Raw genomic sequence first — 26,590 nt, forward strand, 5'->3', positions numbered from 1 at the left:
ATTTCCTGTGACACTGTAGAACGTTAAATAGGCTAAATGTTCCTTTTGCTAGTGGCTATTAATGCAAACGGCCCTAAAAACACTGAGTTAATAGGGATCTCAGTAATATTACAACAATTTTTTGTTTACAGGAAAAGTTCTACTGGCATTGCATGAGATGAGTGTTGACAAGCACAGAACATATCAGTATTTCTAGCACAGACTGAGTATTGACTCCACAAAGACCAGAGGCTACCATCATTTCAGTTAGGCTGAGGGATGTATTCAGACTAATTAAATTGAAGCATTATAGCTTGCTGAATATCTCTCAGTAGTTTTCACCAGAGAAACAGCAACAGCAAAAGTTGGCTTCACTGCAGATAATGAGTTCAAGCTCAATATATTTTAAAGTTTTAACCTATACCCTCCAGATTTCTAGTCACATACAAATTTAATTTTTTTCAAAATTTTTCAAACAACCAGAAAAAATAACTTTGTCATTTTCTTTCTAAGCTTCCAAGTTACATACATGTTGCTCTATTTAAAGCCCAGCAAAGAAGTATAAGGTTTAAAACTGCCTCTCTGCCTCCTTAGACTCAGGGCTCCATTAAAGCCGTAATTTACTTTTACTACTAAGCGAGCCTGCAATGCACACAATATGATTATTCCTCCCTTGTATTGAATCTACCAAAATGCATTTACACGGCAGGTCTGAAGAAGCTTTCAGTGATGTCCTACTGAAGAGAATTATCTCCTCTCATTGTATCCGAGTCTGACCTGCATGAAGGCTTCTTTTTAAATTAGTAAAAGGATGTAGTGCCTACTATTCTAGGAAACAAAAAATCAAAACAGGAAACAGAAAATAGCTGACCACCTATCTATACCCGGTCACTATTAGCAATTTGTAGCAAACTGTATATATTCTGCCAACATCTTGTTGAATACTACTTCAGGTTGATACTGCAGCCTTGCATCCTGCACTCTCCATACTTGATTCTCTGTCCTGTACAGGAAAAAAATGTATGTGTGTCTAAAATCTGGTTTTACAGTCTCAGGGGACACTCTTCTGAAGAAATCTCTGGGAACAGAGGCAACTTTTCCACTGCTTTAAATTTTCTCTTCCTCTAGTATGGACATGTAGTTATAATCCCAGACAAAAATACATCAAGTAATGGTGTTGAAGACTTAATGGCTCAGACCTCTACCAGAGTCTTATCTTGATCTTTGTCAAGCAAATTTTCTTTGTCATTTTTCCTTAAGCAGGGGCAGATAAGCCTGGAATAATGGCAGCAACCCACCTGCAGAGGTGGTCCTGCTAGAAGAGGCAGAGGAGGCTCTAATCACTGGCAGCTGTTTGAAGGTCACTGTCCTGGATGTTGGCCACTACTGGTGAGAGGTCATCCACACCTCCATTCAAAGTTTCACATGATATACTCCTAAAGATTTTTGCTTATTCCAGATTTCATGTGTGAGGGTTTTTTTCAGAAGTTTTTGACATATGAAAAGTAGGGCAACTGAAAGCAGTAACTTTTACTAAAAAAGGCTTGGGGTTTTTGGCTCTAAATATAACAAGGAAATTACTTTTTTATTTTCTAAAGGAAAGAGTTTATAAAAGATCAGACCAATTGCTGGACTTTATCATCACCAGAGTTAGACAATGTAGAGGACTTTCTGACTTCATACTAAAAGGCAGCATTTCTACTAGTGAAAATAGCTTTAGGGTCTACTGCCACCGAATTTTTTGACTGAGTCAAACTGAAAAGTCATACTGAATCTCAGAAGATCTGTGATGCTGTCCACCATTTTAAAAGAATGATCAAAACAGAGGCAGGAAAATGGCAGTGTACTATAGTCCTGATAGCCAGGAGTCAGACTTAACTGCAAACCTCAACTTGTTTAATGAACTACCAATTTTGTTGCCTATTTCTTCAGGAACACTACACTCCAACTATTGAAAAAACAGGGTGTTCTTTCAAAAATCATACACTTAGCAGCATCTTTTGTTGAAACTCTGCATCTCAAACTAGTCAGAGATGTGATAAATGACTAAAATACGACACTACACTTACCAAATTCTACATCTATGTCCATGGCTATTCTTTCACACACAAATATTTAACAGGAGACTTCAGAAAAGAGAATATAATTCCTTCAGAAGAGTGTAAACCAGAGCAGGTCTGCTTCAAATTCAATCACAGTTTCAACACTAACTTCAGTTAAGACGTACAGCAAAACACAAGGTTTTCAAACCTTAAAAGAGCGGGCTACAATCTCTTTTTAAGAGGGCTGAAGTTTAGGTCTTGGAAAAAAGTCAATCCTACAAGCAGGTTTTTTTAAGCAATCTGCAGAATTTCTGATTTTTACAAATACAGTTGGAACACCCGGGTTATAAGAGAAGAGATTTTCCCTCACAGACAAATTTAAAAAAAAAAAAAAATTAGTTTAATTTTGGAATTATAATCAATTTGTCCTCTGCTCTTAAGAAAAAAAGATAATTCCAAGGCTCCAAAACACTTGCAGTGGGATAAGACATTTTCAAAATTGACTCAAGAGAAATTTAAAAGGTGACTTTATCGTGTGAGATTTCTGACAGTAAATGGGTGTTTTAAGGTAGCAGAAAAAAGAGACATGATAATGCCCCAAACCTAATTGCCAAAACTAAGCAAATTCATAACAAAGCACAAGCAAGTATTCTAAAGTGAGGGCTATTAATCACTGTACTGCTGTAATTAACACCTCAGATAAACTGCATCCTCTGATATGCACCACAGCCAGAAAGCAAGTCCTTAAATAACCCCTATCTTTAATTAGTCTGGGAGTAGTAAGATAACAGAAACTACCTTAGTACATGGGGCTGTGGAAATTACTGAGACAAGGGGGAGAGGCCTCAGTCCTTCCCACTCTTTCAGGGTTACTTGTAGACCTCTACTTTCTGGCACAACTTCAAAATAATTGCATTTCTATTTAATATTAATAACAAATATGAGTTCTTTGTTAAAGTTCGGGAATTTTACAAAACAAAACAGCAAATTTTTATTCATCTGCAAGAAGAAGCACACCATAATTAAATGACACATTTTAAACAGAAAACTGGCGCTTTGCAGAGTATTTGGAACTGATATGTCAGTTCATGCCATAAATAAAAAGTCCATTTCAGTGAGTCTTCATAAAGTTTGCCTACTAAAGTAAAAAAGGAAAATTACTATAAGTTCCAGTTCTAAGGTGTTTCTTACAACTAGCTTAAAATTATGATAGTAATAAATTATATTAATTATTTTTTTAAGATTGTGTTGGCTATCCAATTGCTTGTCCATCTTTGTGAGAATGTAGAATTACTAATAGTGACCTAGCAAAAAAGGTCCCACATTGATTTTTTTAAAATTAAGTAATTTTAGAGTAATAAATCATACTACCTGATATACATCTACAGAAAATCCTGGACCATAGAATTCATTTTCATTATTTAATCTACACCATCCAAGCAAGTCTGGGTTTCCTTTCTTTTAAAGAGATTTCTTTTCTCTTTAATGACATTTTTGTCATTATTTCATAAGTTATTGTACTTGTGGTATTTCATAATCTGATTGCTAGTTACTTCAAAAATTAAAAATTGTCTATTCATATCTGACTTTATGTATCTTCGCCTTTCCATTACTCAGGTTAATTTTGATCAAAATATCTATGATATAAAATAATCCTAGAAAATGGATATCTTGCTCTAAAAAGGTAAGAATATAGTGCTCTACTAATTTAAGAAAGACCATTGCACATTAACTATTTAATTTATATTTATCAATGATATTTTATTTTATGCAATGTCCATAATACTAAGTAATGTGATCTTGAGATTGTCAACAATGTTAATTCTAAATGATAACTCATTGTAAAGTATACATAAAAATCAAGTTTATTGACTTGAGATTTGTTTTCCAGTCATCTAAAGTCCTTACTACAAGCAGTTATTTCTTAGCACCATATAAAAACTCATTTACCCATATACTTGATTTTACACTGATATTCATTACTTCATCATTTTTCAGTGAAATGTAACCTACAATGATATTGGAGGACAAGAAAACTTGAGTGTTGTTGACCAAACTGATGAGAAACTTTGGTCACAAAATAGCAATTAGTTTTCCTTGAACAGAGGTCTTCATGGGTCAATAAGATAACAGCAAGCACACCAAGACATTTTTAAAAATTAATATTTCTATTCAGCAATATTCTTATCAATGATAACACAAGTGCACATTAATCCTTCTTATGAGTCACTTATAAGGTCAGTACTAGCAGATGCTCATAGGAAAATCTATACTTTCACTATATATGAATAATTTAGGCCTCTTTGCATTCATGTGAAGTACACTTCATTTTTTCCATTGCGATCTTGAGACTAAGAACTGCTGAGTTTAGAAGATAAACTTAATCTTGTGTTGTCTACACTCAGATTGAACACTAAGGTAAGGTTTCCAAAATCATAGACTATAATAATAAAAATTATTAAACCTTCCTCTCTCTCCTAAAAAGGATCACCTACACTTGTATATGTTCTTAAATCTTACTGAAGAAAGCAAAAACATGGTAACATGATAAATTGCTGTCTGTGCTTGATCTACAGAAAAATAAACAATACAAGCAAGCAATAAGACTTTCTGTCCCACTAAAGAATTGCAGTGAATTAATGTGATATTCTTTGTAGGACAATTGATGATGAACTTACTGGCTGTTCCATGTGCCTGCCACTGTAATTTAGTATTCATTAACAACTATTTAGATTAGAGAGCAGTTGAACACAAGTACAGTCTATACAGTTGAAAACACTTCTCAACTCTTATATAAAACCTTATCACAGAGTTGGTCAGCTTGAATTTTAAGGGAATGATTGCCTTCCACTCCATAGGGCAGCATAGTTCTGGTTGCCTGCTGTGACAGTATCTAACACACAAGAATATGTTTCCTCTCTTCTTTCTAGTCCTCTAAAATAGAGTTTGCATTCATTAACAGTAACATTGATTATATACAAAGACACACTTTGTGTAATATGGAATAATAGACCAAAAAAATCCTCTTACCTTTATACTTAATCCAAATCCTCCTACAGTCTGTCTTCTAATTGTTACTGTTCTTTCCTGGAAAAAATAAATCAAGTTTTGCTGGATTTAATGTCTTCTGCCAGAAAACTATATTCGTACTTCAATAAGTTTTTTCTGTGTTTCCATCCTACATTGATTTTTGTTGCTTTAATGAAGTTCTGAGTTCCTGAACTGAAAATCCCATGAAACCTACACTGCAGAGGAAAAAGACAAAATCTGGAAGAAAAGAAGAGATCCTGCCTCAAAAAAAAACCCAAAAAATAATTTGTTCAATTCACACCATCCTAGCCAGTACTGCAATGAGCTAAGAACAGAACTGTAGAGTTGGACAATTATGGCACAGCACACACATGTCAGAGGTTAAGGCCTTGACTAGTTCTAAATTGGTCCCACATGCAGGTTGATCACTACATGCTGAAGAACATACACTGCACTCCTGTAGTGCATTTTCCAATTTAGTGTCATCTGAAAGGTAAACAACTTGTGCATGCCAAGACCACTCACTGATGTGAACCAAAGCATAACAAGTGCACACATCGCATAAATCCATTTCAAAGCACACTAATGATCCAAATTAGGAAAACAAAAACAGAAACAAAACCCACCAAAAGCTAAATACAAAAACAGCCACTGTTGATCTCAAAGCTATGGTTTAAAAATTGCAACCCATAGCCTATAACTATTAAAAGCAGGCCATCTTTTTCCTTTTATTGCTTGTCCTAAAATTTGTGCTGTAAAAACTGTAGGCTACTATCTGTCTCAAATAAAAAAAATTATAAAAAATACTGGTTTTTTCTTTGTCTGTCTGTTGACTTTATACCCAAAGATCATTTAGAATTAGTACATTTAGGCAGTGGTAAAATAAGTTACTAGCAGATATACCATATATCCAGATTCAAATATATCAATTTTATGGATTTCTGAATGTCCTCTACATGTGGTCTAGATTTTATACTCATTTAATTACATATATATCTATTTCATGGCATAAGTCTGCATGTATGTTTTAACTACATATGTTACATTTAACTGTATTTATTTCAGCACAATCAGCATAGATTGCCAGCGTCAGTCTGATTTCAATAGATCATCAGGAATGTAGCAGTGACAGAGAAGACAGAATATATACAGATGTATTTTTTTACTTCCTTACTTCCTTTACATAAAGGAAAATAAAGGAATTACCACATCAAAGTTTTGGAAAAATGTTATTGCTGAATTTTGGTGGAAATCAAGTCACCTTGTTTCCTTTTTTGTGTTTGTGACAAATATGAACTGTGTAACTGTGGAAAGAGTGAACGTGAACTCATCCAATGTTTTGGACTGAAAGACAAAATGGATTGCCTAAAATGAGACTTACCATTTATTCATTTAGGCTTGCAAAATGTAAAATGCTTGCAAAATGTAAAATGCTTGCATATATTTATTCTAAGAAAAAGGTACATATTTTGCTGTTAAATAGCCAAATATTTCAATTTTTATTTCTAACCTAAACTTCTAAAAAGGAACTTTCAAAATGCAGTTTCCATAGACTGGGTTCAGGCCACAAACTGCACTTAGAAAACCTTTTGTCTGCCACAGTTTCAGATGCAGGTAATACTGCTGACAATATATTCAGGATAAACCAATATAAGCCACATTCTGATGTGCGGTCTAAGCTGAGTTTACAGAAATGAACACAAAACACTCAGCTGTGGCTCCACTGGGAGCTGTATTTTTCCTGTTAACTTCATCTCATTTCCACCTCCAGTTTGTGTTGAACATGGAGTTAAAAGCAGAAACTTGACTTGTACACTCTAGCCAATATATTCTGGTATTTTTTGTTATACATGCCCAAATCAAATAGGACACACTTGTGCTAAGATGACATTGAAAAATAGCAACCTTTCACTAAACTGACTTGAACTGGCTAGTGCTACATCAATAATATATGGAATAAAGAACAACACACTTAAGGATTAAATCTCAAACAAAGTAATATTCTCAGTGAAGAACATGCAACTTCATTAAAATTTGTTGTTCATGATATGTCAGTAGTCACTGTAAATACTGGCATCTGAATATATTCTAATCTGAAGCTATGTTTTTAAAAAAACTAATAGAAAAAATGATCCTGTGGAATATTTCTGTCCTTGTTGTCTTTTTTAGCCCAACACACACAAAAGTACCCATTAAAAAGAGTCAATAAAATATACTCTTTGGTTTTCACTCAAGCAAAGGCAGACTCAAGCTAGTCGTGAAAACACCTGATATAGAGGCAGGATGTCAAATTTAACTTGGGGAATATTAATCCCTCCCTTTTGACTTTCAAAGTAACTTGAATAAGTATTTTGATTGTGGATACAAACTTTGAAATGTTTTGCCAGAAAATTCCTTTGTCCAAGTAAGTTTTATTTTGTGATTTGGACTTGCTTTATTTTATGTAACCTTCAAAAACCCCAAACCAAGCTTAATTTTCAGTGCCATTTTACACCCAGGTGAATGGAATATACTTTGTCTGAAAAGCACTATATTGTAACGTAAAATATTTTTATTATAATGATTAATGCATGAAAGAAGTTTAACCAGCAAACTGAAGTAAATTATTTTGTTCTGATGTCTTTAATTACCATTTCAAATGAACAATAACAATAATAAAATGCTTTTCTCTGGCCTAATAGCTTTAAGTTCTTAAAATGATTTCTGATTATTCATTTATAAAACACAGCAAAAGCTCTGGAAGACAACAAATTCTGTAAGTGAGGAAGTGCTCTAAGTATCCTGATTGACTATTTGTGTTGTTCAGGTTAAAAATACTGATGTTCCATTGATTTTCTATCAATATTTTTATGCTTTCCCCTGTTTTTGCACCACATGATGTTCTGTGACTGAATTTGCAGTGGTTTTGCAAATTCCAAAAGCAACTTCATCTCCAAGTTTACAAAATAAAACTTGGTTCAGATGAAAAGATACATAGTTCACTATCAAGACTACACAAAGTGTTCTGTGAGCTTGTAATTCCATTTTCACATTTGTTATCTACATTATAGCAAACAGAGGGAAGGTTAGAGCCCCTAGAACCCTTAAAAGCAAGATTCAGAGTAGTGCTCTTGCTGTTTCCTAGAACAGGAGTAGTTATCATTTTATTGAAAAACACAAAGCTGCTGCCATGTCAGCATTTTCCATGCCTCTAACTCAGAAAATTCCTTGTCCACACATATGTTCATTGACTGGAAAGGACAGATAAGAGTTTTGCCAAAAAAAAAAAAAAATTCTTCCTCAGAGCTATGCAGTAAAACAGAAACAATATTTTTGAGGCTTTCATTAAAGAGCTATTAAAATTTCTCCTTAAAATCCATATGATCGTCTGGGGAACACAAATGTCATCATGACTGAGATCAGAAGTGAAGAATGACCATGTGAGTACAGAGCAACAGTAAATAGTGAGGAAAGTAAAACACAGAATCCTGTGTAATCATTAACTATTTATATTTAGTAAAGAGTTAATGTTATTTTTATCTTGGAGCACTGTAAAAATTCAAATATTTCTTACTGACTGTATATGATGTAAAAGGAAGTTTATAATTGCTTCACTGACTTAAAAATAATGATTAGTTTGCAATCCTTTCAAACTACTTATCCTGTATAATATAAAGCAGTCATCTAATGTGATCTAATAATCTAATAATGTGTCTCTATGAAAGAAATCAACTAAACGTTGAATGGAAGGATGAAGAAACTTCAAAAATCTTCACAAAACTGAACAGCATGTGAAACTTAAATATACCATTTCTCGGCCTTTTTCCCAATGTGTGGTTATTCATCTGGTGAGTCTGGATATTCATCTTATAAGAGTAAAGGTATGAAGAATTAGTTTGTCTAGGTACAGACAGAAAACAAGACCTCTCTTTTCAGAGGATAGAACAGAGAACAAGGTATTATACATATGGAAGAACATGATAAAAAGCTGAAAGGTTTTCAGCACAAAATAGTCGGTGGGAAAAAAGGAACAGACATGGAGAGGAATCTACAATAGCACAGTGACATGGAAAAATGTAGGGGGAAATAAAGGAGGAAAATGTTAGAACATAAATTTTAAAATGCAATAGTATAAAGATAATATCAATACATTGGCAGCAATTTCAGAGATCAACCTGTTAACATTTGATGCCATAATATATTCAAGGCCATACTCTCATATAGCTTATCAGCTATTAGTAATCCTACTACATTTTGAAATAAGAAAATATAATGAGAATTTTTTAAAATCTAATTTAATTATTGCATACATTTTCAAGTTTTTATATCCCCTTTTTGGTAACTCTTTGCTCTTTCTTAGTGACAGTTCTTTGGATTAATTTACATGTGCAAGCTTTATACTCATTCTGAGTGTAAAGGACACAGGACACAGGTCAGTCACATTTCCAATTTCAATTAATAGTGTTAACAGGGTTTGCCAGCAGACTTGCTCATCTGCTATCAACTTCCATCACGTGGCATTTGAAGCTTGTCTCATTATTTCAATTCCTCGTGCAACTGGAGAAGGTTGGCAGTAAGGGAGGGCTGCAACATGCCTGGTCAACTGGAAATCCCCCTTCCTCTGCAGATGTGCTGAGACTGAGGATGGCAAGCACAGTGCTGTCGTGTAGGCTATTAACAGTGACTGGAATAAAAAAAAGCAGTCAACCCTTCGGTTGTTCTTACTTCAAAATGTTCCCGGTACTGCAGCCTATGCTTGAAAGCTGAAATATTCACCTAAACATCTACTTATAAAATGTCTACTCATACAATTGATTCATTTCAGAAGCACTGCATTTCTTAATATAGAAATAAAAGAGAAATAAACCTATAAACCCATGGTCAGGATCTGAACTCCTACTAGGTTTCGTAACATTCTCTGTAGTTTCCAGCTACTGCCTCACATCACATACTGCCACTGATCAATATTTTGGGTTCTCTGAGATTTTTCAAAGTTGCAATATTTTTATCTTGTGGAAGAAAAGTCTTCTTCCAATGAGGAAAAGTTATTATTTTCTTTCAAATCTGGCATTATAAATGGCATTTTTAACCTCAGCTGATTGCTATGCTTTTTAATTTTAAGGAGCTGCACAAAAATAAGCTGCCTTAGGCTTTCCCTAAATAATCATATTTACATCTGTCAGATTGTCACTTTAAAGCTGTCCAGATTGGCAGGGGAAAAAAAAAGTTACCCCCATCTGATAGATACTTGACGACTTCTGTGAAAAAATGGATTCACTCCACTGAATAGCTGACAGATCCCAACAAGATAAAAAACCCAAAGATTCTTACTGATAGCTTTGTGAGGGTAACAAGAATGGAAAATGCTTCAAAGGTGACCTATCTGTGCACATATTTGCAATTCTCTCCAAGACAGGGAGTTTCATTTTAGCACTGTTTATAATATTCAACCACACATCAGAATCAAAATTGTAAATAAAGACAATAGAGAAAATAAGTCAAAACTATTATTTTCCATTTTAAGCTTTTAATTTTTTTCTTCTATTTCTATTCATTAAAATTGCTAATGTTAATTGAACTTGTTTTACCAACACTAAAATATATGACAAGAAAATTCATAATTTTGAAAAGAGAATGATCCAATGTAACAGATATAAAATTAACTCTCAGGAAGCCTCAAAAATTTAAATATTCAAGCAAGGAAAATGTAATAACTTCATCTGACTTCCTAGGCATGTCATCATTAAGTGATGTGTTCTGAATTTAAACTTATTCTTAAAAATTAATAATAGCTGTATTATTGAAAAAAAAAAAATCAAGAACAGTCTATTGTATAAAGTTTCTAACTTGAAAGACTTTTTTATAAAAAACTAAAAAAAATTAGAAAATCTCTAACAGCTAATTTTTTTTGATACTTTATGGGCTTTGTATATGTTTATGAATCTTTCAGCAGTTGATTTCACAATAGCATAAGGACAACTTTAAAAGTGAGCTATCACATGTTCTTATTCTTACAGAAAAATGACTCTGTGGTTAACAATATCAGAAAACAGATCTGGCTACAGTGCAACAATTTAAGACAATGTTACTTTCTGGCCTTGGAAAAGGTGTTTATTGATAGTTTTTTCTTTATTGAAAAGCCAGTTATGGTTCATAGGCTACATTTAGATACAGTTGTATCAACCTCAGATAAATGCGTGGACAAATGCCATCCTACTGCAAGAGCTGTTGCTCTATCAATCCACAAAACCATGCATTCATTTTTTATTAGTATTGAATTATGACTGATCTTCACACAAATTTCCCCCAAAGATCCTTAATTAAAAAATCAAACCACTAAAAGAAATTATTAATGTTTAATTAATTAATTCATTTACTACACAGCAGCATAGAAATAAATTGCTTGAAAGAAATGTGACTCATCCGTATGTTATCATGAGGTGAGTTAGCAGTATTTTGTAGAATATATGACCCTTTAAAAGAGCATTTAAGACAATTTTGTAAAAATGCAAACTATCCTGGTAGCTAACAATTTGCCAGCTGCTCGCAGCTTATTTTCATTCTTTTAGAAAAAATAGTAGCTGATTCAAATAATCCATCCTGTCAGATGGTACATTGTCATAGCCTTAATTTATGGATCTCACATGCATACAGACTCTATGTGTAAAAAAAATTCTGAGTACAATTAGTAAACAAAATTTATTAAAGAAAAGAAGAAAAAATCCATAGCTTCCTAGACAGATAAACTACTTATCTTGCTAAAGCACAATAATCCTTTTCCTTGAATTTCAGATGTTCATGAAAGGTGATAGAAATTGTGAGGATTAACTCAAAAATAAAAATATTGATTCTGGAATGGCAAATATTAAAACTTTTCCTAGGAATAAATCTTCTTCAGATGAGACATGCCATACGTTAGGCTGTCTCCTCTCCCATCACAATTTTTACCAAGTTCAGCATTAGGCTATCCTGGCTAGTCCAGGCTATTGACATGTATGTCTGAAAAGACTGGGAGTTGCCTCACTGCACATTGTTTTATGGAACACCATACAGCAAACTTTTGTGAGCATAATTTCAAGTAATAAAAGAAATAGGCTTAAAATCATATATTAAGATATTCTGCAATCCTTCCATCAGTAGTGACAAGGTTCCTACATGGTTTAATTCAGCTCTTTTCATGGCATTTCCTAACTGCCCTGGGAGAAAAAGGTGTACCTGACCTTGGTCTTATCTTCCTACCCAAGCTACTTCAACTGGGGCATACACTTCCCATAATATAAAGCCTCTCTACAGGCAAGGATATAATCTGGATTTTTAGTAACAACACTGCCTTCTACACTTTGAGTTTCACAAAATGTTCTCCTCCCAGTTTTGGTCATTTGCATTGGAGCTGAAATCTACACTGGGTATCTGCTAGCAGCATAATGCTGAACCTGCTATATTTCTTCCTCTTGGAAAGCAAGTCTTTCTTATTGTACACACAATAATCTCTTAATACTTATTGATGCAACTGTACTCCATGATCATTTGAATGATGGTTGATACTGTATGGAATTGTCGTAGGTACAATTGCTGCAGGACCCTCACTAATGCTATCATTTTTTTTTCAGCCCACTAAAGAAACAGATGCTTTCTTTTTTTAGTGTATAACACTGTTTATTTTGCTTATTATCTTTTATGCACTATATTTTCTTGCTTCAAACTGTATACAACGAAAGAAGAAACAAGGTTTCTTTGCACCTCTTTAGTTTTGGAAACTAGAACTGTTTAACACCAAAAGGAAGTGTTCCAAATTAAGAACTAGGTCCTTATCCCATACACTCACATTAAACAGCACTTCATTCCTAAGGAGCCATTGACTTTATTTAGATTATTCCGCAGGATGCAGATCTGGATGCTGCTGGAACGTTAAGTGCCTGTTTAAAGTCTGTCCGACACAGAGGAGCATGCAAATTGATTCAGACTCAACAAACAGAAGAGATACTGTTCTGAACCAGAAACACAGTAATAGCCTTTCGTTCCATACCAGAGCAGCAGTGATAAAGCAAAACCTTATAATGAAATTATTTGAAGATTATTTATTTAAACAGATTAAAAATTACTTTTACTGTTGCTACTTGTCTGTAAAATTTAACAATACTATTGTTCCCCAGTTAAAAGTTTTATTTTTTTGCTTTATGAGTTTATTCTCTGAGGCATTCAGTGTCAGTTGCTAATGAAAACCCTTGCATTGTAGAATTCAGGTAAAAAAAAAGATAAATGCAGTCAGTTATCTAGAATGACAGAAAGAACAAAACAAAATCAACCAAACAAAACATAACAGTAGAAAAACAAACAAAAAAAATTAAACCTAATAAATCAGGAATAAAAATGAGAAAAAATAGAAAAAAAACCAGAACAAAACCTGTAGGACTTGTTTGATTATAGGATACAATCAAAGCACATGATTTCAGATTATTCAAATTACATGTGACAAAAGGACAGCTAAATGTCTGTGAAATGTCAATCATCCTTAGTTGGAATGAACCTAGTGCTGCAAAACCTAGTCTTAATCCCAAAGGAAATCAGGGTAAAGTGCTCAAAAGTCACTAGTCTAACAATGGAACTTCCAGGAAAAAGCATCAACACACTAATATCAATCAGTTAATGAGTTATGCATTGAATATGCAAATAATATAGGGGAGTTTAACTGGGGAAGCAAATAAGCCATTATTTTCTACAGAGCCTTTGCAAAACTGAGGAGAGAAAAACTGTAAGACAAAGCCTTACTGTGAAAAGGGAAAAAATATAAATATGCATTTCATGAAGACATTTAAATAATAAGTTCAGCAGGACTTTACAGATATTACAGCAGAATAATGAAAGTCACATTTCTGAGTGATAAAATCTTTTACTAAATAATGCCAGAACGGTGTTGGTGGAATAGTGGTGCCACAGTGTATGATGCTAATTGAAGAACTACAGCTTGAGCTTGAACTCATAACTTATTTCTATCCTGGCTGCTGGATGTCCTGTCTCTTGAGGAACAGTGGGGTCTGCTAGTAAAAGTAGCATCTATATTCCATATAAAGGACACAGACCCGTATTAGTAAACTGCACTTGTTCAGCATGAAACAGTCAGAAGATAATGTCAGATTTGTCATTCAAATAAACCTAGACTCTATAGAGACTGTAGGCAGTGTGCTCCTCCTGTTTCAGAGAAAAGCTCCAAAGAATTCACCTTGAGATAATCATAATCATGAGATGGATAATTTCAAACATTTTTTCATTAATCTTTCACACTTTTTGCCCTGCTAACATTGTACCAATTTATTTTTTGTTTGGTCTTTGTATCTTTTTATTGTACTTGTATTTAGAGATGCAAATATGTGGCAACAGCAGCAATTTAATATTAAAAAAGACTTAATAGCATTCACAAAAAATTTGCATAAACAGATATCACACTACTATGCCTCACAAGATTTAACACAAAATTCTATGATAATTTTATTTAGCTCAAAGGGAGACCAGAATATTTATGATAGTTACACATAAATCTTAAAAATCTCTACAAAATATAATTACAGTATCTATAAAAATGTCTGTAGAAATGAATACTAAATGTTTTCTATTATTTTTGTACATATCTAATAATATTAAATAAAAACTTTGCATTACAATAGTTCTGAACCTTACAATATTATTCTATATAAAATTTTACAGATCTCCCAAATAATTGTAGCTTCTCAGGCAAAAAATTCAATATGATGCTTAAATAAGGAATCTGACATGTCATGTAAAAACAGTAATAGATAAACCCACCTCTGTTAAAATGATATGCTGTTAACACTAGTGACCCTCACAGCATTCCTGTAGTGCGTGCTACTGATGCCATGATAATTTTTTGCCTTTTCTTTTATATCCCTTCTCTATACCTTTTATAGCTTTTGTATTCTTAGTGGTTTTTAGCCTACATTCTTAGACTTATTTGTCAAGCTAGGAGACTTCACAAAACTTAGAAGTTTTGTAGTTGGGGATCAAAATGCCCCAGACCCCAAGGTCCTCTCCAGAACACATTTTGTAAACTGAGATAGAACCATCCAGGGGAAGGTTCCTTGGGGAGGGGGGTCTCACTCCAGCCTCTCACTGGGGAATCTTTGATAGGTATGCTAATTAGTAAGACCTGTAATGTTATACCTGGATCTATCGTGGGTGGGCATTGTGGTGTGCATTTTGGCACATTCCACCTGGACGTGGTGCACCTAAGGGTCCTTAAAATAAATACCGAGGTAAAACCTCTTTTTCCCTTCTAACCATGTTTGATTTTTGATTTTAAGACCAGGAAAAGGCATCCCTACCATAGGAAGGAAGCCAAGAAACAGAGGATAAAAGATAACTCCTCCACCAACAAATCCCTGCCATAAGCATCTTATCAACTCCACAGACAATACTCAGATATACAAGTACATTGAGATATCTGTACTCCCTGCAAAAACCACTGCTTGTGTCATTCCTCAATGGCTCCAGTACCCAAGGGTGAATGAAGAGAAACAGTACTGCAGTCGTGCATATAACTTATTACCTTATTGCTGCTTCTTAAATTATTATTGCTAATATTTACTCACAAAAGAAACATATTAAATACACTTTAGTGTTAACCTGTCCATGGGAGTAAATGCATACATATGTGTGTATGCACCCACACAGCACTTTTTCTTTGTAAAGAACATCTTAAAGAGGAAATAAAAACTACTTACACCAGAATAGAAAGGCTCACCAGACACACAGATCACATCCTGCTCCTGGATCATCAAAATATCTTTGGCTAAGTGCAGTCGCACTTTGAAAGGCTCCTGGTTACCATCCTGCAGCAAACAAACCCCTGTCTTTGTCTTCAAAGGAAGGAATAAAGAAAAAAAACAGGGTTTTTCAGTTAGCACCTAGCATTGTTAGCAGTGGTATTTTGAATCAGAAAGGTACAGTCACTATAAAAATTTTAACAAATACCCAAAACTATTTTCAGTGATCACTGTATTTACTGTGTTTAGACTGTGAGAGAACAAATGTTACAGTAGTAAATAGTAAAGGCAGATTTTGCAATCAGGTGCTATTTCACCCATGATGATTTTGTGAAACTCCTTTCAAATTGCTTCAAATCAGCTGTGCTCTTACTTTCCACCTTTTCATTAAATGATAACACCCCACTTGGATGTGAAATAAAAGCTGATCCTCCACATATTACACCATCTTTGACACAGAAACACATGCAATGACACCTCCAAACTAGCCAGATGTGAGTACCAGCAGCTACAAGAACCCAGTCATAACTTTTTTATGTTCCTTTTCAAATGAGGATGCTGAGCTAAGAATAAGAGAAAATAAATCAAAGACTACAACTCCCTGTAGTAACTTAGTTCTTGCTCCATTTCTGTATTTTACATTTATGACTAAAGAGCAGGAATTCTGTAGGATTCTTCAGTATATAATAAAAGATTTTTCAGCTATTAACAGTGCCTTTGTGGTAGTGCCTACTTGTACTATCTTTTGGGGCATTATACATGAGAGGGTGAGCACTGAAAAAGTTGGCACATCAGAATTACCACCAGAATTACAGAAAGTACCATCAGAATTTAATTTTCTCTGAAGGTGATGTTGAAAATAGGATTCTTTGTAACACTTAATCAGTGGACAAAATTCCTATTGGTAGAGCATTTTTTTAATATGAGAAATCTGCTTACAAATAATCTAAAAACTTAGCTTTACAAGTATTTTACTGGTATAAGTATTTACAGTATTTATTTAGATACACAGATATAGATATAGTTATGGATATATACACACATGTATCTCAGAAGAAAACCCACGTATAAAAATATTTAAAACCTTGGACTCGTCAGTGACAATAACAGAACTTTCACGGTCTTCGTAGAGGTCAGATTTCAATCCACCATCTGTAAAAAGTTGGCTTAAGAGGAGATCAAGGAAAGAAAAGTATTTCTCTGAACTTTAAGTGCCAAGGTTGACCTGGCTGAATCTGAGGGCTCTTTCTCAGACAAGAGTCTAAAAGAGGATTTGGAAGATCTTCCCACAATGTGCTCTTACATCCATAACATGGAGAGAACAAACACAAATATGGAACTGACAGTAGGCCACTGGCAAAAGAGAAGTTTAAATCTCTCTCAGGAGGCTTTAAAAGAGGTGGAAAGGTCGAGGACAATCTTTAAATATCTCTATATAATGTTCTCCACTGACAAACTGTTCTGTCACTTCTGCTCCATAATCAGCACTCAAACTTTGGAAATTGTTTTTCCTCGAATGCCAGGAACAAATGTGTATAACTCAGCCATGACTTTGAAATTGGCTCTGACATTGCTTTTATTATTTTTAAACTAGGTAAGAAGAAGAGAAAAATGAAGATCTCCATGCACTGAACTCACACTGAGGTCAGTCAAACCTCTGGTCAACAGTCACCCTGCACCATTTTTCTGATATTAAGGTGTATTTTTGGGGGGTTTTTTTAATGGGATGAGAGAGAAACTGATGGACGTGCACAGACAGATCACAGAAGGAGTCAGGTTTTCAAGTTCCACTGAAAAATTCCCTCTCATATACACAAAATGTTACAATACTAAAATGAAGAGTGGTTATGTCCTTGGAACTTCTTTACACACTAAGATTCCTCCTCTCTCCTTGGAGTTGTGAAGTAAGCAGTAAGTGGCAATGAAAGTTGAACAATGTGGATTTTAAATAACTATGGTCAAATAAAGGGGCTAACACTTATAAAATGCCTTTCCCCTACAGCAAAGTTTGCAACATGCCTTTCCTCCTCCCTGGATAACTGGCAATAGAACAAATTCTGCCTCTCGTACACTGGGTATAGTAACTCTGCCTTACTTGATTGCACATTTCTGATTTGGTTAATAACCTTATAAAATCTCCAGAGTCTTTCTGCAAAAGGTGAGGGGCTACTTCATAGGAATTAGAGGCAACCACAGCAGGCACAATTAGACATTAGAATAAAATTAAAATTCAAGTCAGTTTCTAAATGCATGTGAGCTGAGCTTATTCAGCCTGAACAAGCAAATCAAGCTTGGGAACAGCAAAATATTTTGGACCTTGGAAAGAGTGATCACACACACTCAGGGACCTTATTTACATCAGACATTCTAAAATGTAATGAACCACTTTCTTGCTGTTGGGTTTTATGAAAGCTAGTTTACAATACAGTTCAAAATTAAATCTTCAATTATACTACCTCCTTCCCTCTCCTACCTGAGAGCAGCATTAACAACCATTTAAAGGAGAAGAATGTAGCTGAGTTTCATTAGGTAACTTCAAAAGAAGACCTTGAGAACAAAGACTGGAATTTAATTGTTCCATTTTTGTCTGTTGAAACCTCTTTCTTGCTGCTCTCACCCACCCCTTTCAAAGTATTCCATAAAATGAGTCAAATAAAGATATGAGTTCATGTTCCAGAGCTGGAAATTAGGGAAGACAACCTGTATATATACTTTCATGTAAATTGTCATGCACATCAACATTTTTTATTCACGTGGCCCCAGCAAAATTATTCTGATCAGCTGTCTAGCCTATAGCCCTGCCCTCTCTTACGTTTGAAGAGCCTTTATGGCGTGCATGTATGTGTGTATGTGTGTGTGAGGTGTGGGAATGCAGAGCTAAGGCTGATGTTAGCTTTTGTTCCTGATACCAATTTTTAAGAGAGTCCATGTGAGGCTGTGCTAAAATTTTTCCCTTCAAGCCTTCTGCATGTCATTGGCAGAGGGCTGAGCCCTACTCCTCTCTTACAGCAAAAAGACACGTGCAGCACATTGGCTGAGCTGCTGGGCCATGTGCAAGGCCATGCAAGGCATCCCCTTGTGCTCAAATGTGTTGCACTGCAGTGCAACACCTCACAGCAGATGTGCAGAGAGAAGCAGAGTCCGGCTGGTAACAGTTTGTTAGGCCAATACACCTTGACTGAGCCCAAATTGCCAAGAACATCATCTTACTCATAGAGCTGGGCTCCTGTTGCAAAGATGGGAAGAAAACTGAGTGTTTGAAGTTGTACATTTTTATGAAGCGGAGGAGGTGTGTTTAAGGAATGCATATGGAAGCATTGTAAAGAGGTGAAAAGGAAAGAGTTTCCATATGGGAGAAGAACCTGTGGCTTCAAGCAAAAGCAATGATGAAAGAAGGTAGTGGTACCTAAGTAACAGATGCAGTGAATGTTGCATCTGCACAAGGCTGCCTCTGTCATTTCATTTAACACTGTTTTAAGCTGAGTTACATCAGAACACTGATGTGGCAAGAGCTGATGTCCTTGGAACTGCTTACAGTTCCTGAACTAATATAATTACAAGAGGGGCTGAAAACTGATCTCCCTTTGCTTTGCCACACCAGTCTGTGGTGAACCTTCTGCTTCAGGTCACTATCAGAGAACAGCACAGGTTGGCAGAGCCCTTAAAGCAGACTGCTTCTCCCAAGAATATGGTCACACTCTGATCATTATTAGCAACAAGGCAGTGAAAAAAGGCCACTTAAAAATTATACCCTGACTTACAGCACATTATCTATGCAGGCTGTGTAAGAGATCTGGCCTAAAGATTCCTTTCCTAAAAGGAATTTAGAAATGCTTACATACCAAACCCAACATTTCACATTTGTTAAATGGCCATCACAAATATTTAAGAATTAATTTCAGAGGAAATACACATAAAAACTACAGTTCATACATTTATGCTAGCAGCAGAGTATATACAAAACACATACCAAAATAAATACTGGAGGAGAAACATCATTAAAGTTACCTGTTCATTTAAATATCAATTTCCTGCAGAATTTCCAACAGAAATATTTTTTTAATTTATCTGGCCTAAAAAAGGTTGCTGGCAGATTTTCTGCTGAAGAATTTTTTTTTTTTTTTCATTTTATGTCTTTGGTTTTTCTTGTCATTTATGACAAGGAAAAAGAAATTCTAAAACATTTCCCTTGTTTTGTTCTGGAAGAGACTTTTTCAGTATTTCAGGCAATTTTAAATACTTGTCATTAATTTTCAAGACATGGCTATATCTTTTCCTTTATGCTACTTTATCTGTCTTTGGCCCTACAGTAATAAACCAATTTGTTTAGCTTCGCTTCTCCTAGTTTCATATCAGCAGGAAGACTTCAACAGATATCCCAGAATAGTTTAGTCCACGAACAAGTGGAAGAAAAGAAAAGGAAAAAAAAAATCTCAGCACATTTTCTATGCAAGGTGACCTGGATTTTTAGTTTCTACTTTGACTGTTAGTCCTAAAATAAAGTAAGCCTCTGCAATTTTGTTTTAAGCCCTGAAATTTATTTCCACTATCAAGAACATGATAGCAGTAAGGGGTATGGGTTGCAAAACTGCCTTAAATGTGTACCTAGCTCCTTCAGATTAATATCTACCCTTTTCGATGCTTATTTGAACTGAGGCTGACCTCAGTATTTGGAGATATGCCTGTCACTGCTTCATAATCGTAGGTATAATACTAAAAAAGGAAATTGAATCAGAGGTTTAAGGAGGTAATGGCAATGGATTTAAGGAGGTAATAGCAGTGGATTCAAGAGGCAGGAATATGTGTCAGAACCATATAGAGGATGTTTTTTAAACAGTCCAGCTAAACATTCTGTGGAGATATTGCTAGCTTAAGTGAAAAACACTTATATTGTCAAAAAATTGGAATACAGCCCAGACACACAGGGATGTGTTCAGCTTGTCATTCAGAGCCTCTTCAATCAGATACCAACATTTTCCAATCCAAAAGACAGCAAGTCCATTCCTGCATATGAATTTTACACTCCAGTCTGAAAGAACTGCAGAGAAATTCTGAATTTGGACTTGAACTTATTTTACTTTGATTTGTCAGGTATTTGCCAGGTAAGTATTTGTTGTGGTATTCTTTCTAAGTGATGTTATTGAAAGAATGAAGTCTTATAGAGAAAGTCCTTGTTTCATACATTCTGCAATACCAAATATAAATTAGACATTTGAAATATATATATATATTTATAGGGATATGTATATATATGAGCTTCTTACTAAGCTAAGGTACTATTTTAGAGCAAAAATTTTCTTTTTGTGACACTGTAAGGATGCCACTTTGATGTCTGAATTGCCAATGAGCTTACTGTGACTACGAAGTTGAGCCTAAGAGGTAAGATAACATGAAATTGAAGGCTGTTGTGAGAACATGTATGTTTCTTCAAATTTACTTCACTTATTATATGACATTCTCACATACATTGTAATTTACCAGTCATTTTCCATGTTGTGATTTTGAGAATAAATCATGAGCTGAAGCTTCATTTAAGAAAAATCCTAGAAACCCACGGTATTAGAAATCTCAGTATTGCTATTTAATGGGATTTATAAACAAAGGAAAACAGCAGCTTAGTCTGAAGTGTGTAAATCAGAAAATTGCATAAAGGTGACTAGAAACAGACCATAAAAGTATATAACAAGATTTAGGGAAGAAATTCATGAGGAAGTTAAAAATGGCTTAAAATTTAAAACACGTTTTGTTGCAGGCAAAAAACACCCCCAACTAGATGGATGTTGAAATAGAGGTCCCTACACCTTTGAATAACAGAACCTATCAAATTATAAAGTTTGTGAAGTCTCCAAGAATATTTACAGGATTCATAAAGCAGAAGACAAACAGTTTACCAATTCAAATTAATCCTTCAAATGGACAGTACTGTGAAAACAAATTAATAGAGTGCAAGCATGAAAATGAACTGGGAATTTATTAACTTAAATAAGTTTGATGTTATACTGGGGGAGGGGGGGGGCAGGGAAGCCAAGCTATTAGAAGTAAAGAATGACATTTCAAAAGTTAGAAAAGTTAGAAAGCTGCTCATGCAGCTTGTTCATAAAGTACATGGAAAATATGAACTTAAAAAAAAAAGAAATTACAGGGGAAAATGTTCTAATGCATTATCATCATCCCAAGTCTTCAATTTCAACAGAAGGATACTTTCACTGCAGAGGACAGTATTATGTCAGAGACTGAGGTTATCTTCCAAGAGATAGTTTTCAGAATATAGAATAAGGTCAAGTACATACAGGAGAGTGTTTTAAGAACCCAGTGACTCTATGATTTATGCTCTTGTAAAGTTCAGAAAGCTCAGGATAAAGGGTAAAAGAGGACCTGGATAGTCTTACGGTTTAGAAATTGTTAAATATAAGAACCAACAAAATGGACACATTTGCTGATCAGTGAGGGGAAAGAGCACAGAATACTGAATAATCAAATATGAAACAGTGAAAAACTTCCTAAAGTGGCAAGCAGAGAAGCCAGACACAAAAAAAAAAAAAAAAAAAATCCTCTCTTCAGATACCAGGTAGTTTCCCTTCAAAAATGTGTGTAAGATCGCCTTCTTTTTGTAGTGCCATTTGAATTGCCTAGCATGGAAGGTATTCTCTTGCAGAATAAAACTACTTCAAGATGCCTTGGCAAGCAGCACAGCCTAATCATAAGATGTTTGGGGGAGAAAATAATCATTAGGATCATAGAAATCACTTTGGGATTGAAAAAAAATGCTACCTGTCTACATATATGTGTTTAACCTCTCATTAAAATAACTGACTGCTCCAACCAGATCTGCAGTAGGAACTTAGGCACGAAGTGCACATGCAGGTACCTACAAGGAGACAAGACCATTTCAGGGTCCAAACATCAAACCAAATCCCTCTAGTAGACACTAGAAGAACTTAGGGATGCATGAAAGCATCAGTATTATGAAAGACCTAAGGTTCCCTCAGAGACCTCCAGTGCACTAGAGCAGCAGTTACTTAGGATGAAAAGTCATTTAAGGAAAAAAAATTGAATATGTCATGCACACCATGAAAAATATCCTTTAGCCCCAGTGCATCTATGTGGAAAATGTTGGTTTTATGCTAATTGGAACTCAGCTCAAACCATTTACTGCCATTAGTAAGGATGGAAGTACCAACAAGAATCTGAGCTGCATTCACCAGTTTGGGAGAACAATCTCAGTTCTTCTGCAGTGTAGTGGCTACAGCACTGGGATATGGAGATGAAAGAAAATGAGAAGGGGAAGAGGAAGACCAAACAGTCAAGATGCTTCACAAAAGCTTTTATCGCCATTATCAAAAACTTCTTGGTAACTATTCTGACATAGAAGACTAGAGATATTTTTCCCACATATGTAGTATGATTGAGAATTTGATACAATAGGGGATGGAGGGGATAGAAGCCTGAAAGTTTTACATGCACTGACTAGAGAACCAATTAAACAAAAATACATGGAGCAAAGCCTACAGCTACTTTATCTTTTCTGTCAACAGTTAAATAAGTAAAATGTCAGCAAAATGTTTGTGGCTTGAAGCGACTAAACTAGTGCCAAAGATGTGCCAAGATGGAATAGAACCACAAGCTAATTAAGGGTGTAGTGCCACAATGGTCTTTTCCTTAGCCACTACCGTCACTTTCCTAAGAAGCTCAAGTACCAGATGAAGTTTTGGTGACAAATCTGGCAAATTTTAAGGTATTAAGAAAATTTTATTAGAAGTAATAGCTGAAAGGTATATATTGGGACTTGAAATACCTGACAGAATGGATTATTACACCTTATACTGACCTCAAGTGAAACATTTCATCAAGTAATTAATTAATTAATACTTGGATGGGTCAGATTCAAAGTCCATGCAACACTCCGCCCAGTTCCAGCAGCCCATTGAAAGTCCATTACCACAAGCTCAAAGGACCACAGGACCACAATGGCAGATGGGAACCCAAATTATGGACTCAGTAAGGGACAACCAGTCTGAGTCCCCTGCCTGGCTGTCCTGGGACAGCTTCAGCTCCAGTGTCTGAGTGTGAAACCCATTATGGTAAGAAAATGCCATAGTACCTCTTGGAGTAAGTGGAGGTCAGTGCCTGGGAGGATGGGACCCACAATGGGATGCAGTTTTGGATTGCACAGGACCTATTATGGTATGTTTAGGGAAGGAACCAAGGGCAGGGGAAGGGATTCAGTGTTTTGTGGGGGGCAAGAGTACATGAAAATAGAGGGTTAAGGGAGAAAAACAGGGACTGGTCACATGCAGTTTTATAGTCAGAGTGTTTGTCCAGCCGTGACCCAAGCCCAACCTATGGACACTGGGATTCAGGAATAGCTGCTGGGCACACTGGGCAAACTGTCTCAGCCCCACTGCTGGAGGCACCCACAATGTAGATACAGATTCTACTAGATATCTACTAGATACTAGATATCTACCCACAATGTAGATACATATACATATACATATACTCTCATGAGTGGACCTCAATCCTGCTCAGCCAGAGAGGGGAACAGGATGAGGGTGTTGGAGCTGTCTGTGAGTGCTCTGTGTGTTGGTATGGGATCTGTGTGGCCCATCACGTACATAAATATATATATATATGGATACATGTAGTGTATATGTGTGCTCCACCCCTGTGTGTGTCTTCACCCTCACAGCCGTCTGGACCTGGGCATACAGAGCTGCAGCAGCCTCCTTTCTCCTGGGCTTTCAGATCCAGCTCACTGTATTTTCCCCCAAACAAAAACCAAAGAGGATGATGCATTGCAATGATAGTGTTAAGGTTTTAGTTAAAAATTATGCTCTGTGCAAGCATAAGGTTGCTGGTTATTTATTTAGACACAGGCATTTGATGAAAGTAGGTTGAAAATCTGTATTTTATTAATGTCTTTTTGGGAGGAAAGAGATAGACCATAGTTTTGGAAGTGACACCAGTGATTCTGTGGCAAAAACCCCATTTTACACAAAGCATATAAACTGGGGTTGAATCCACCTCATTTAATTTTATTTAAATCCTAGTTAAAGGATCTTCTTTGCGGTCTCCAGATTATGGAGTTTCTTTAGGGTGGGTGGAATCATCCTCTCCTTCCCTTGTTTACCATGGTAGCTCCAACAAATCAGCTGATTTTTAAAGACCTAAATTTGTAATCAATGGCCCCATTAGAAACTAGATACAGAGTGAAGTTAATCGCCAATAAGTAGTCTCTAGAGTTTAAAGAATAACAGCATAAAATACTATGAAAATAATATGTATCTTCCTCTTTTCCTGAATAAATGCATTCAAAAAGAGATGTTATTAATAAAACCAAAACCAAAACACCCTGAATAACATGCTTTAACTCTTGGTCAGCCATGAAGCAGTTAAGTTGGACTAGATGATCACTGCAGGCCCCTTCCAACTGAAAATACTCTATCCAAAAAGCCAAACCTCAAAACTAGTAAGAATGCTTTCTTCCATGCAAATAATCTGAGATATACTGCCATAGAATTTATACTGTTTATATCTTCTGAGGTATTAGAGCCTGACACATACCACCCTGGAAAAACATCACAGTATTCTTTCCCAAAGGCAAGCTTCACTTCAATATTAGCTTTTGACCCTACTACTACTTTCAGAATGCTGTCATGATTTAATATTCTTTTAGTCTGCTTATTTTCTCTTCTCCCCTAATTTATTCCAACTGATTCTCAAGTCACAATTGGTTTTAGCTGCAGTTAGTTCTTGCTTTTAGTGCTGTTCCCATCCCTTCATTTCTATTTCTTCACAGGATCATGGTCATACTTAAAGTTCTAGCCAGTTTTCTTGTTTTCAGTCCTAACTTCATAAATGCTGTTTGTGGTTTTCAGTGTACAGGTAATTGCCATGATTTTTAAATTACAATAATGCATTAACATCATTATATAATTTGCTGTAAACAGTTCTCACTGTGTCTCAATTGCTGAAGTTGTTAAAATCACATTAAAACAATTGTTCATAGACAATCACGGAGTAAATAAGATGCCCTTGCTAATGTCTGCAAATACATTTTATTTGCTTTCTTTAAGGCAAATTAGTATGAACACAGAAAGCACTTCCCTTATCTCTAGTGGAGGGAGATTGAAGTACTTTGTATTGACATTATGAAAATAACTCTAGGCAAAAATTACTCTTTTACCTCACTAAATGCTTTTCATTTTGGTCATCCTCACAGCTCCCCTTCCCCCCTACCTTTTTCCCATACTTCTGCATTTCCCCCTTGATTCTGCTGAGAAGCACCAAACAGATTCTTGACTCCATTGATGTTTTTCTTCATGCACAGGCTTTCAGATGTAAACACTTCAAGAAGAGCAAAGCTCACACAAAACATAAGTACCTGCACCTCATTGTGCCTAAAGAGGTAAATGGGAACAGAGGTGAGGTCTAGTGATGAATACACCTGCGCAAATTCTTTCATCTTCTACTACAAAGTCCATCTGCCACCATGAAGTGATCAGCTGAATAACTTACATTTGATTATATCATTCCTAAAATTTCAGGGGAAGGAAAAAAAAAAGGGTAAAAGAAAAAGTATCTGGCATATAAAAAGGATTGTATATAAAAAGTTCATTGATTTTCATTCTACTATTGTTTGAAAAAAAAATCTGATCCTACCTCTTCACAGGCAGTCCTGAAATCCATGTGCTATGACACAGCAAGTGATATTTGTCTAAAATGGAGAGAAAGATTTCATTAGAATGAAAAAGATATAGCAAAACATAAAAGTTATCTGTC

At 35.3% G+C, this 26,590-nt stretch overlaps 1 protein-coding gene across 4 annotated transcripts in view; it reads right to left on the reverse strand.

Moving 5' to 3' along the window:
• Positions 1-26,590, reverse strand: part of SNTG1 (syntrophin gamma 1) — a 334,181-nt gene that overhangs the window by 137,077 nt on the left and 170,514 nt on the right. For all 4 annotated transcript variants that reach the window (XM_042029036.1, XM_042029033.1, XM_042029034.1 and 1 more), the window contains exons 2-4: positions 26,471-26,525; positions 15,767-15,901; positions 5,052-5,108 (exon numbers count right to left, since the gene is read on the reverse strand). In XM_042029036.1, the coding sequence (XP_041884970.1) occupies positions 5,052-5,108; positions 15,767-15,901; positions 26,471-26,497 (219 nt within the window). In that variant the 5' untranslated portion in view covers positions 26,498-26,525. The remainder of the gene's footprint in view (positions 1-5,051; positions 5,109-15,766; positions 15,902-26,470; positions 26,526-26,590) is intronic.

Source organism: Corvus kubaryi, unplaced genomic scaffold (genome assembly GCF_017639235.1).
Source record: "Corvus kubaryi isolate FWS band 111438036 unplaced genomic scaffold, C.kubaryi_AGA036_p1.0 37312, whole genome shotgun sequence".
In the NCBI taxonomy this organism is placed as follows: domain Eukaryota; kingdom Metazoa; phylum Chordata; class Aves; order Passeriformes; family Corvidae; genus Corvus; species Corvus kubaryi.